General features: G+C 42.4%; 1 protein-coding gene across 1 annotated transcript in view; it reads left to right on the forward strand.

Annotated features, from left to right (window-relative positions):
- Window positions 1-13,329, forward strand: part of GRIA3 (glutamate ionotropic receptor AMPA type subunit 3) — a 400,526-nt gene that overhangs the window by 95,348 nt on the left and 291,849 nt on the right. Inside the window, exon 3 of the mRNA XM_004713054.2 lies at window positions 2,411-2,650. Coding sequence (XP_004713111.1) covers window positions 2,411-2,650 — 240 coding nt within the window. The remainder of the gene's footprint in view (window positions 1-2,410; window positions 2,651-13,329) is intronic.

Genomic DNA, 13,329 nt, shown 5'->3' on the forward strand with positions numbered 1-13,329 from the left:
CAGGGAGTGAGCATGTCCCCCACTTCCAGTGAGCTATTTATCTCCTTAGTGCCTCCAAATGAGGTCATCAAGGTGCTGCCTGATTGGCAGGGTAAACTCCACCCCTTCACTCTCAAGTCTCAAATTGAGAACAGATTATGTAACTACCACACATGGGATGTACTCAATGACTATTATCACTACATAAATTATTGTGAATCTTACACAGAGCATTAGATGTCTCAGGCAAGATTGTACCCTATACTGAAAACTCTCCATTTACAGGACTAATTTGAGAATGGTACTCACTATAATATCTCTCTTGGTAGTGAGCAAGGAAAAATACTATCTATTCTTTTCCTTTTTTTTCCCTTCTCTGGGTACTCCATTTGACCCCTGTCATGAAGTATCCCATATTCATTATCTAGTTTGGGAGTCACTTCCTGTTGTTCTTAGGTGTTGTCGAGCTAATTCTGATGCTTAGTGACACTCTGTACAACAGAACAACATAGTTCTGATGGAGATGCTTGAATGGCCAATGATTCATGAATTTGAGTTGAAAAGGCAGCTGTTCTTTTCCAAATAGGATTAAACAAACCATAGGTACTGAGAGCTTTTTATCTCTTACAACAAGGTCAGTCAATGAATTAAATTTTGTTTTCACTTGCCTTCATCCTATTTTCAATGTCTTCTGTCTTTCTGGTGCTCCAAGCCTTTACTTTTTCTCATCCTCGAGAGGACTCCAGACCCTATGCATTGTACTCTCTGATCCACCTATCTCATCAAAACTTAACTCAGCTGTTTTCACCTCATTATCCTGGAATGCAATAGACATATAACATGCGATTATCTAGACATGCTAATATCTGAGGCAGCAGGGGGGGGCGGTTCTATTTAATTCCTCTCCCAAGTCACAGTTATTTCCAACACCCTAAAACCTAACAAAGTGAGTTTCAATATGTAGGGCATCCTCAGAGATAAGGTAGACCAAGCAGGACCCCTTAAATCACACCACATTATCAATTCCCTGTTCTGTCTGCTTTGCATGAATGCAAGGGAGCAGTGGGGCAGAGAATCTAAAATCATTTCCACTTAGTTTGGGAATGCATCATCCAATGGTACTGTCACTGATTTGCCATGCTAATTATGTTCTCCTGAAACTAATATTGAAATTGGTGTACATTTTTTAAGCTAATATGGGCCAGAATGGGAAAGAGATGGTGGTATGGCACATTTTGAAATGAACAAAAATTGGCACTAAACATGAGGGGAATGTCAAAGTTCTACCAATGGGTTAATGGCGTACACAAGATAAATATGAAAATATCAAGACAGAACTTCACCATACTTGGTTAGCCACCTGCCCCGTGTTACACACTAGACACTAAAATGCCTATCTTCCTTATAGCTTGCCTGGAATCTAAAATTCTCCATGACTGGAGTGAAACTACTGCTTAATTACTTACATGCTAAGCAATAGATTACTAACTGAACGGCTGGAACTTCCAACCCACCCGGAGGTGCCTCAGAAAGTACACTTGGCAATCTATTGAAAACCCTATGGATCAGTTCTATTTAACACTTGGGGAGTCACCATGAGTCAGAATCAACTCAACAGCAATGAATCCATCATTCAGATGCTATCTTATGGGGTCCTGGTGGTATAGTGAGTATGCTAACTGGTATGCTAACTGCAAGATCGGCAGTTTGAGCCACCAGTCACTCCTGGGGAGAAAGATGAGGCTACCAGCTTCCATAAAGAGTGACAGTCTCAGAAACCCACCGGGACAGTTCCACTCTATCCTATAGGGTCACAATGAGTTGGAATCTACTCTATGACAGAGAGTCAGTGAGTGAGTGAGTGAGTGAGTGAGTGAGTGAGTGAGTGAGTGAGTGAGTGAGTGAGTAACCCTGTCTTGAAGGTCTTAATCTTAAAACTGAAGGGAAAGCTTTGTGTGATATAGGAGGATTACCACATCTGACTAAATTATCAGCCATCACTGTCACCTACTAGAAAACACACTGAAGGCATCAGACATGAGACAGTTAGCTGTACTTCCATGGGGAATGGGTACATCAAAGGGTCTCTGTGAAGTTAAGGTGGGAGCACAGGAGCACTGAGTATCTGGGGAGGGAGGGAAGGAGCTTGCTGAAAGAGGGTAAGACCTTCCTCCTTCACATGTATTCTTAGTATCCTGCTCATGGTGGATATAGATGACAGACAACTCCATCAAATACATTCTTCTCTTACTATTCTTCTGTTATGTAACCAGGCTTTCAAGAGCTTCTAGAGATTTTTCAGTGATCTTGGTTTTCTTTTGAAGCTTGTAATTTAGAGCCAATTCTAAACTGTGTGTCATATTTCCATCCCACAAGCTGCAACAAGGGACCATGGGGCTATTGACATTTTCCTCTCTTTTTCTCATTACAGTCTGCTCCCAGTTCTCAAGAGGGGTGTATGCCATCTTTGGATTCTATGACCAGATGTCGATGAACACCCTGACCTCCTTCTGTGGGGCCCTGCACACATCCTTTGTCACGCCCAGCTTTCCCACTGACGCAGATGTGCAGTTTGTCATCCAGATGCGCCCAGCCTTGAAGGGCGCTATTCTGAGTCTTCTGGGTCACTACAAGTGGGAGAAGTTTGTGTACCTCTATGACACAGAAAGAGGTAAGCAAAGGCAGCTCTGCATACTTTGGTATTTAACTTTCCTCAACTCATGCTCCTTTCTCTCCCAATGAATAAAAATCTCATGCTCTCAATGGATTTTATGTGACATTCCAAAAAAAGGAAGAACTAGAAATCAAGGCAATGGTTGTTTTATAATCTGATTTTTCAAACTGTGTATGTCCTCTTCCCCTGATATTGGATAATGTGTTAGTCTGGGTAGACTAGAGAAACAAATTCATAGACACTTATATATGTATAAGAAAGAGCTTTATATACAGGAGTAATTGAATATTGAGAAAACTTCCCAGCCCAGTCCAAATCAAGCCCATAAGTCTGATATTAGCCCCTATGTCCACTACCAATCTATAAATTCCTCTTCAGACTCATGCAACACATGCAATGATGCCAAATGCAGGAAGATCACAAGCCAGTGGGTGGAAAGTCTAGTGGATCCAGTGGCAGTGGAAGCATCTCAGTGCTGGCAGGGGTCTCCACGCAGCACCTCCAGCTCCAGGGCTCTGGCTACATCAGTATAGCTCTATCAGGCTCATCCTCAGTAATGTCTCACAGACAGTGAGCATGTGTCCCGCCTCAAGCGAGCTATTTATCTCCTTAGTGCCTCCAAATGAGGTCATCAAGCTGCAACCTGATTGAGAAGCTAAACTCTGCCCCTTCACTCTTAAGTCTCAAATTGACAACAGATTATGAAGCTACCACAGATATTCTGTTTGGTAGAGTCACTGTTATTTTAAAACACCCCCTCTTCAATTTAAAAAAAAAGTAGCTGGTCTGAAATATGGATAAAAAGCACCTTCCTCTAAAATGGAGAGAGGACTAGATTGGAAAGTTTGGCAAAATTAGTCCTGTCAAAAATTATATGTACCCTCAGTTTATGAAGGAGAAAACTGAAGTCTAAAAGTAATTGTCCTAATTCACACAGTGGTTTATCCACAGACCTGAAGCTGGTACCCATGTCTCTAGTTTCCAGGGCTTGTTCCCCAAGAGCACATTAGGTCTTCAACTACCTGGGCCTCAGCCTGATGCAAATAAGGCCAATGTTGGGCTTTGGGGATAGCTGGGAATTTTTTTTTTCTAAAATGAGATAATATGTGGAAGGGGCACTCTATTGAAGCAGTCTCTGATATTAAGAACCAGATCTTAAATCTCAACGCATGTGTATAAAAATGGTACAGATGCAGTGCCTGGCCTCCTCTAACTTCACAAAAGGATGCGGGAGGATGCTAGCATCATAAACCCAAGGCTGATTCCTCTGAAGCAAAGGGCCAATATGCCTCCATCTTCTGACCTTCTTTATCCATTCTGACCCAATTTCCCTCCCATGGCACTCTCTATTTTTCTCCTGAGTTCAGTAATTTGTTCCAAGGGCCCGACAGACCTCATAGACCGTACTCAAAATTATGGGGTTTATTAGGGAAGTAACTGAGTACAATTCAGGATCAATGATGCTCAGGACACAGTTCTTCAGGTAGTACAGCCTCCCCTCAGCTGTGCTCCCAGGTACATGCCACAATCTAACCCCAGCCTGCTTGAGCATCCCAAAGCATTTTTAGCACTGCCAATAGATGCCCACTGCCCCAGTAAGCCTCAACCTGAAAGCACTCAACTCTCATTCTGTGGATCTTCAAACCGAACTCTCCTTGGTAAGTACCCAGCAGCGCCTCACTCTGCCAGCAAGCCTACCCATAGGCCCTCGGCTTTCTTGCTCTGTGGGCTAGGAAGTCCACTGGGACAACTGCCAGCTCCTGGTTCTCCTGCCTCTGCTGCTGCCACTTCTCTACCACTGCTTCTCACCACCTCTGATGTCACAGTGCTCTGTCTACGAGATAGCATCCCGAAATGCTATCAGGACATACGGAGGCCCGTATTTGTCTATGATACCCAAACAAACAAATAAACAAACCCACTGCCCCAACTTGGAGTCAACTTGCTAGCACTGGGTTTTAACTCACCTGATACCCTTTAACTTTCCATGGAAAATGGTACAAAAGTGAGAGAAGAAGGAGGGGGCAATTACAAGGACACTTGGCCAACCAGAGAATGGTAGTGGGGACTAGACAGGAGAGGAAGAAAATTGGATCGAAGTGACATTCATTTTGGAAACAGAATCAGTAGGACTTAGAGGCAGATTGTGGGATGGGAGGAAGAGGAAGACTTCGTGGGTGACCCCGGAGCTTTTGGCTTAAGAAACATCATAGATGGTGCTATTTATTATGATGACGAGGTGGGAGGAAAACTAGCTATGAGGAACAGCTATCTCTCCTAACCTCTGAATGCCTGCAGGCCTCTTTGGTCCCTGTTATTCGCTTGGCATGTAATAGAACTGCTTTCTGTTGTTGTCTCACCAAGTCTGCTCTGTGTGTTCTAAATCCTTCTCCCCAGCCAGGTACTAAGCATTTAGGTAGCCCCTAGATGTATACTTTAGGCCTCCTCTGGTACACAATGCAGGCCTGGACACATAATTAGTGTTTTCCCAACCTACCATGGATTTGTCCAGAATAATCACCATTTTTGTTTTTATAATATTAGGCTGCAAGGAAAGAAAACAGAATAGAAAGAAAAGATGAGGAGTGAGCGAGAAAGCCTAATTTTCAAATCAATCTAATAAAGATTTGAAATGTTTCTATTCTGTTTTTTCACTCTTATATATATCTATTGTTTCTGTAATAAAAAATCGATAAAAATGAACTTGTGAAATATGATTTTTAGATGATTTTGAATTATATAAGAAAGAGATGGAAAACAGAGAGAAAAGGGAGCACCTATAATTACATCTACATAAGCTAAAGATACAAATGATATGATTTCACCATAAAAGGGCAGGGATGAGTGAGGAGCTGAGAAATGGGGTAAGCTTTTGAGGTCATTTAAAGGATTTGTAGGGCAATCCAGGAAATGTTGGCTCTGAAAACATGAAACACTGGATTGATTTCAGGACTTTCATGGCTATTTGAGATCTGTCTGCAGAGAAAAGGCTGATGGTGTGTTTGTGGAGCATCACTTTGATACTAAAATACTGCCTTAGTTTATTACTACAAAATTAAAAATTGTACTCTTGGTGCTATATACATTAACAGCTCAGCTCTTAGGAAAATTATGCGGTTGACTAGATGTGTCCTCTGCCACCTGTGTAACCTCTTTTTTTAATTGACATACCTGTCTTCTTTTATATAGTGAACCTTACTATGACGCGTCCACATCTACCAGGAGCAATGCCTCAGATGTCTCTGTCCCAAGCTATCACTACGCTTCCATAACATAACATAACATAACATAACATAGCATAGCATAGCATAGCATAGCATAGCATAGCATAACATAACATAACATAACACAACAATAATTGTCCTGTCCTGCATCTTGTTTCCATGGATGAATAGGCTTTTTTGCTGGTCCGACAATAGCTTAGCTGATTGATTCAGTCATGTGAATTTATTTATGGCTATAAATGAATTTCCGGGAAAAAATCTGGATTTTGGCAAGGGTCATCTCTGGCAGTTGAACCTCAATTCAAAGTATGACTTTCTAATTCTGAGATACCAGGCGCCACGCGTCTAGGTTGGGGGGTCCTTTGCCAACATGTCTTCTTTTCTAGAAAGTCCTAAAACTATACCCGGGAGGGGACCACCTCATCCAATTTTATCTAAGACCTTTCTTTGCAGTATAAATCACCCATCACTCTGTGGTGCTAGCATTTTCCCTAGAAGAGCAACATACCTGAGAACTTCAACCAGATTCTCCTGTGCACCTAACGACTCTCCTTGGCTTCAATGGGCTCAGCTCACGGAGATGCACGAAGCTAGCCCAGGCTGTGGCTTTCAGCTTAGATAATGAGATAATAGCTCTAGGTGCCCTTTGAAGCAACCAGTCCCTACTTTCTTGCTGGTGTTCAATAAACTCCTGCTAACTCTCATTCCCAGCCTGAACCTCCCTACTTAGTTCCCAAGTAACTCTCTGGAGGTCAACAACCTTTTAACAGACCTTTGTATTTGTTCTAGAAGGTTGTGGTGGGAACATGGGTAGTTATAACAAGTAGTCAATCAGCCAACAAGCAATTATTAAGCCTTTCCTAGGGCTAACTTGCACTAGGCCACTGGTGGGGTTTGAAAGAGAAGCAGAATTAGGCCCTGCTTTTGAGAGTTGACAGTCTTATTGTTGTTAAGAGTGATTTATTGCAAGCCTGAAAAAAATGATTTTTAAAGCCAACAGCTTCAACATCCACCAATGACATTTGCATTCATTAGGGCAGGCACCTTGTGACAAGATTAAAGAGTGGCCAGAAAGCTAGGAAAATGGGGAAATGTTGGAAGGTCCGTAAGGGCTTAAGGGGTAAAGAGATTTCGCAAGACAAGAAGAAAAATGTCTTTCCTCAGAGGATTGTAAATGTTATCAGATTCGCTGCAATGGGATTCAATTGAGAGACAAGCAGAACTTCAATTCTTTATATCTATCTTCCTCTATGTTGCCATCTACCACCTACTTACATAACCTAGCCTAATCCATTCCATCCAATTCTACCTTCCTAATGAAGCTTGGAATACATTTCTGTGTGTGTGTGAGTGTGTGTGTGTGTGTGTGTGTGTGTGTATCTCCCCAAACCCAATGCCTCTCTCCTCCCTCTCCTCCACCGTAATACACATATACATACACGTGCATGCACACCAATAAAATTCAATTGCGTAAATCAAGAAAACCCTACTACAACATCTTTTTTTATCATCATGATAAGAGCGGCTACCATTTCTTAACCAGTCATTTCATTTAATCCTTACAACACTCCTGCCCTTTTACAACTAAGAAAAATGAGGCATAGAAAGGTTAAGTGATGGTGCTTAGGATCACCCAGTCAGAAGTAACAAAACCAGGACAAAATTTAGGTGTGCTACATTCCAAAGAGGATGTGCTTGTCTTTGGACTGAAATACTGCCTTCTAGAATTCTAACATTTAAAAAATGTCAGCATTTAAGTCCCTTCAACCATTCTTCAAAGAAAGAAACTGGTACACAAGCTTCCCTGCCTTGGCTCTTTTCCTTTAGATGCCTCCCATTTTCTCAGTTTCCTTCCTAAACCATGATGTCCACAAATGAGAACAATAGGTATGTGGTACCAGGTGACAAGGGATCCAGACAGGCAGGAGATCAAACATTGTGGTTCCAGGACAGAGGCGTAGCAATGGTAGAGTTCTAAATGCAGGCAGATAGGTGGGTTTTCTCCAGGAGCATTAACCTATGTAGTGTTCTGGTGAAGACCTGATTCTAAGGGGAAGGGAACTTCTATATTCCTTTCTCCAGTAGAAACAGTTTCCAGAGATCAGAAAGATCTCAACTTGTAGGCCAGATCTGGATGGGAAGACAAAAGCCAGGTGAGACTGATAATCAATTCTACCACAGGTACTGGGAAGAGACATTAAAGAAAGTAGCCAGTATCTTAATTGAACAAAAAATCAGAAAGGCAGGTGATCATAGACTTTTTTCTTCACTTTTATGAACTGATTGAAGGATGTGCTAAGGTTAACAGATGGCTCCAATTCTAGTCATGTCCATTTGCCCTCTGGGAAAAGCAACGCCAAGTGAGTTGTTATTGAAATTCAAGTTACTTTTTATATCTGAATAAATTAGGAAGGCCCAGAGAGTACATTATCCTGTGAGAGACAGGTACTAAATTCCCGTGTTTAAGCAGCAATAATCGGGGTTGACAGTACCTGAGCTATTTGGTAGTTTCTGCAAGCTGCCTAATCTATTGTGATGAGTCTTCAACTATGAGAGCATCTTGAGAGCCTGCACAATAACAAGAATGAATGACTAGCTGGACTCAATTTTGAGTAAAAGACTGTACATATGTCGGTAATGAGACTTTCATTGAAAATGAAAATACTGAAGCTGTCATATTTTTTAATACTTCGATTTGCACATCTTTGACTGCTTTGGGGCATAAAAAGAGAAAGTACTGAGCAATTTGTTGTCATCTCTTGAAATAAATTATCATTTAAACACTTCCTCTCCACAAAGGTTATTAGCTTAGTAGCTTGTTCCTGAGGTTGGACCTCAGTAGAGGGGAAAAAAATCACAAGATATTAAACTACACTTCCAAAAGCTGTATATTAGTTACGGTGGAAATTGTTCTCTCAGTAGCTTAACATATTTTGTCGTAGCTCTCCAATGCTGCAGATTAGACTGCAGTGACTATTAATAAATACTGTCATATTTTACAGCTGTCATGCAAAGCTGAAAAAAGGCTTCGCTGTGATTAGATCCTGTTTACTGTAATATCTCCAACTCCGACTCAGAAAGGCAGTTTTCCTATAAAGGTATTTTCCATAAGTAGAATATTTCTCCATAAAATAACATAAATAATTTGAATGTGTGGTTAACTCTTTGGTGGCAGTGAATGTGAGGCTCAATTGGACTTCATTGCCAGGGATACATCCTCTCGGGAGACACAAGTTAAAATGTCACATTTTCTCCCTTGAGTTGTCCTTCACATCCAGAGATTGTGCTACTGTCAGGAGATGTGCTCTCAGCAGCCCCTCCCACGCCCAGAAGGGCAGATTTGCACTAGTTCATCCACCTTCTTTTGTCCTGTCTCTCTCGTGACTCATGATATTATTTGCAAGACAGCTAGCCCTGGTTTAAGGTAGGAATGGCACTTCAGTGGGATATCTAGAAATGCCAGAGATGCCATCACATAAGGGGGAGAAAAAGATCTAGCCCTCTTCCCATGCATTAGTTATTTAGAAAGGCAATTGTGTCTCTGGTAAAGGGCGGTGATAGCAGGCCAAGGTTCTTTTACTCTGACCTTCCATTGTTTTTCATTGAACTCATGGAGAAATTAACCCTCACTAAATTGAGTAACAAAGATCAGAATTGATTCAATGCCAGTGGGTTTGTGTTTGTTTGGTTGGTTTTTGTAAGCTGACAACCAGAGGAGCCCTGGTGGAGTAGTGGTGAAAGCACTCAGCTGCTAATTAAAAGGTTGGTTGTTCAAACCCACCAGCTACTCTTTGGACAGGAAAGGTGGCAATGTGCTTCTGTAAAGATTTATATCCTTGGAAACCCTATGGGACAGTTCGACCCTGTCCTCTAGGGTCACTAGGAGTCTTATCATTTGATTAACATTATAGAATAGTCGTCCTAAAGTAGACTATTTTTGGTCACAACTGGATTGAAGGAGCAGAAGTGCTCTTGGCATCGGGTTGGAAGAGCCCAACGATGCTGGTACACATCCTACAATGGACAGGACAGCTCCCTGGCAACAAATAATTATCCAGCACAAAATGTCAATAGTGCCTGGGTTAAGGGCCCTTCTCAAGGAGTTGTCAGGGAATCGTTCCAGCGTTTACTGAGTATCTCTGACGATACCTGCCTCAGTGTGAAGAGGCACGCTGGAAAACAGGAAACAACGCCTCTGCTTCTGAAGAGCGTACATCATGTTCAGAGCGATGGGACAATAGTAATGCACAGGAAATATATATATATAATAAATATATGTATGTAATAAATATATATGATATATATATATACATTTACAAAGCAGCTTAAAGCAGGAGCTAGATTGTGTGATACAGACTTGACAACTATTGGAGGCCAAAGCATAAAGCAGTCACCATAGGAAAGTTGGACTAATCAGGAAACGCTTCATGGAAGAAGTTACACATTTGGCTGAACCCACCACACAGCTGCTTCTCATAGCAATGGCCTTGCCTTGGTGGCTAACACCAAGTTGGGGTACTGTGATAGTCTGGGTACATTAGAGAAACAAATCCACAGAAACTCATGTATAAGAGAGAGTTTTATATAAAGGTTAAGTGCATATCAAGAAAACATCCCAACCCAGTGCTGCCCAAACCCACAAGTCCAACATTAACCCATATGTCTGACACCAATCCGCAAAGTCCTCCTCCATCTCACAAAACACACACTATGATGCCAACTGCAGGAGTAAAGCAGAGTCAGTGAATGTGTAAGCATCTCAGCACTGGCAGGGGTCTCCACACGGCTGCTCCAGCACCCAGGGCGGCAATGGGTTAGATTCATGCGGCTTCTCCTTGGGGATGCCTTGCAGGAAATGAGCCTTGCCAGCTGAAGCAGGTATTGGCTAAGGCGGCTGCATCCTGGTCCGACCATCACAAAGCAAAACACCCGAGAACTCTAGAGGTAATCCTTACCGAGCTATTTATCTCTCCGCCCTTCAATTAACCCCACATGTGTTTATCAGCCAGGTTGGCACAATAAACTAACTACCTCAGGTAAAGAACCAAAGCAATGTGGCATTCCCATCAACATCATAAACGTCAGCGCTCAGGGCAAAAAACACAATTAAAATAAAAACCAAAAAAGAAACAATGTTCCTTTTACTAAATGGAAAGCAATTACAGGCCTGTTGAAAATAAGCAGTAAACGAAGGGGGAGAGAGAAATACTGGCAAAATTCCGTTTTCCCAGATAATTCTGTAGCAAAGGTGCAATTTTCAATAATACCAATCTCTCTCTCTCTCTCTCTCTCTCTCTCTCTCTCTCTCTCTCTCTCTCTCTCTCACACACACACACACACACACACACCTTCGAAGAAAAGTGTATGCGCAGAAGCTGAGAGGAGAACATGCAATGTCGATTGAGGAGGAGAAAGGGACATAAATTAAGATGGAGCACAAACGCACTGTCCTCTATCCCCACAGTCTTTTTAGAGCACCTCTTTTAGGGGAAAGGGAATGAAACAAATAGAGATTACTTCTCTCCCCCATCTTCCTGGATCCCTTCCAATCAAGAAGTTGCCAGTGTTGGTTGCTGTGAACTCCACAAACTACCTGATTAATTCTCTGGTGCTAACTGCCTCCGCAGGCTTTCTCGGCAGTAGAACAGAGACTAATTAAGACCATGTCAGATGAGGAGGCTGACAGGTTACGTTTCTGGGTCTCACTGAACGGTTCCAGGGTACTTCAACCTCAAGGCAGGTAGGCAGTGTTTGGCCAGGCACTGACTTCATAACCACCGATTCCTGTATCGACAGGCTGCCTTTTTTGTCAAGGATTTACATCTTTTTCCTTGGGGGAGTTGACTGCCACTATGTTCACTTTCAATTGAATTATTTCATTTTTTCATATGCTTATAAAGAGAGAAAACAATGGTGGGGTCATTTTGCCTCCTAAAGCACAGATGTATATTTCTGGGTCTATGTTTCTCCTCTCTCTCTCTCTCTCTCTCTCTCTCTCCCCCTCTCTCTCTCTCTGTGTGTGGGTGTGTATGGCATATAGCCTGAAGAGGTAAGTTTAGGACAGATGAAAAGAAGCCCTTCTTCTCCCAGCAGATAGAAAATGGAGGAAACATATGGAACTCATTACACCAAGTGGTGGCTTCGACGGGAAATATAAATAGCTTTCTGCCTCCCCCAAAGAAAGGCTTAGATAGATTCATGGATGACAGACCCATAGTGAGTTATTAGGAGAATCAAGGGTGTTTGGAGATTTCGCTCAATTGAGATTGACACAAGCTGCACAGTAGATTTGGGGGCCATATTTGCCTTCGCCCAGCAAATGGTCACAGAGAGTAGTCAGCATTCTATCTCTTGGGCTTCAAAAAGAATCCCAAGTCCACTCTGCCTCTAAGGAATGGGGAGAGTACTTCAAAATAGAAGAAAATTCTCTTTGAGCATTTTATCTCATCCCATGTATTCAGAGCCACTAAGCCAACTATACACCAAGAACTCCCCTCTGTAAGAGATGATTGGCCCAGTGAAGGGTGTTGAAGACAAGCATCAGAGAAACCTAGTTCTTCCACTAAGTAGCTATGTGATCTTAGAAAAGTCACATCGTCTCTCTGGTTCTCAGATTTGACATAGGTAAAATGAGGAAATGGACTCAATTGTTTTGCAAGTAACAATCTCTGAATGCAAGAATCATGTGTCAGGGTTTTTACTGGGATTATGGTTGTCAAGGAAACAGAGTATCTGCACATACTAAGCACACCAAAGGGGAACATAGACACGAGAACAAGTCTAATCTAAGGTGATTCTTTCTGGTTCTAAAATCTGTGGGTCATCGCGAGCCTGGGCTGAGTCCAAATACAGGGAAGGAGAATTCAGATAATGCCTGGACCACAAAGGAGACCCTGGAGTTTTCTTTCTCTGCAGTGTGGAGAGGTGATGGAATAGTCTCTGCCTGGAAGTGAGAGGGCAGCGCGGTGGTTTGTGGGGGGGTTTCCAAGGGCCTGCTCCTGTCAAGGCCAGACTCACACCTTGAGGGAGAGTCCCAGGATGATCCTCTGAAATCAGCCTTTCGTTTACCTAGATCCCTACTCATGGGAAAGACAGCTACAAAACCTTAAAATCTTAGGAACTTTAATAATAAGAAAAAATAAAATGCTGTAGGTCATTCTAGCCCTCTCACTTACAAAGAAACGAACACCCTGTTTAATGGCCATTCTCATGCAGGGCTTTGAAAAATCACCAGAGCCCCTGAGCACACTAGCAAGCAAGTGGCCTTCTTGATTGTCCCTTAGCTCTTCCCTAAACCTTCGGAGGACCCTACTTAGTAGGTTGGGGAGAAAAGGAAAAGTTGACCAAGTTGGTCTTCCATGTTGTTCCTTCTTTCTGGCAGTCAGCCTCCTCACTCTACCCTACCCTTCAAGTCACACACACACACACACACACACACACACACACACACAC

Source organism: Echinops telfairi, unplaced genomic scaffold (assembly GCF_000313985.2).
Source record: "Echinops telfairi isolate 266 unplaced genomic scaffold, ASM31398v2 ScPeMD7_6080;HRSCAF=6971, whole genome shotgun sequence".
NCBI lineage: Eukaryota > Metazoa > Chordata > Mammalia > Afrosoricida > Tenrecidae > Echinops > Echinops telfairi.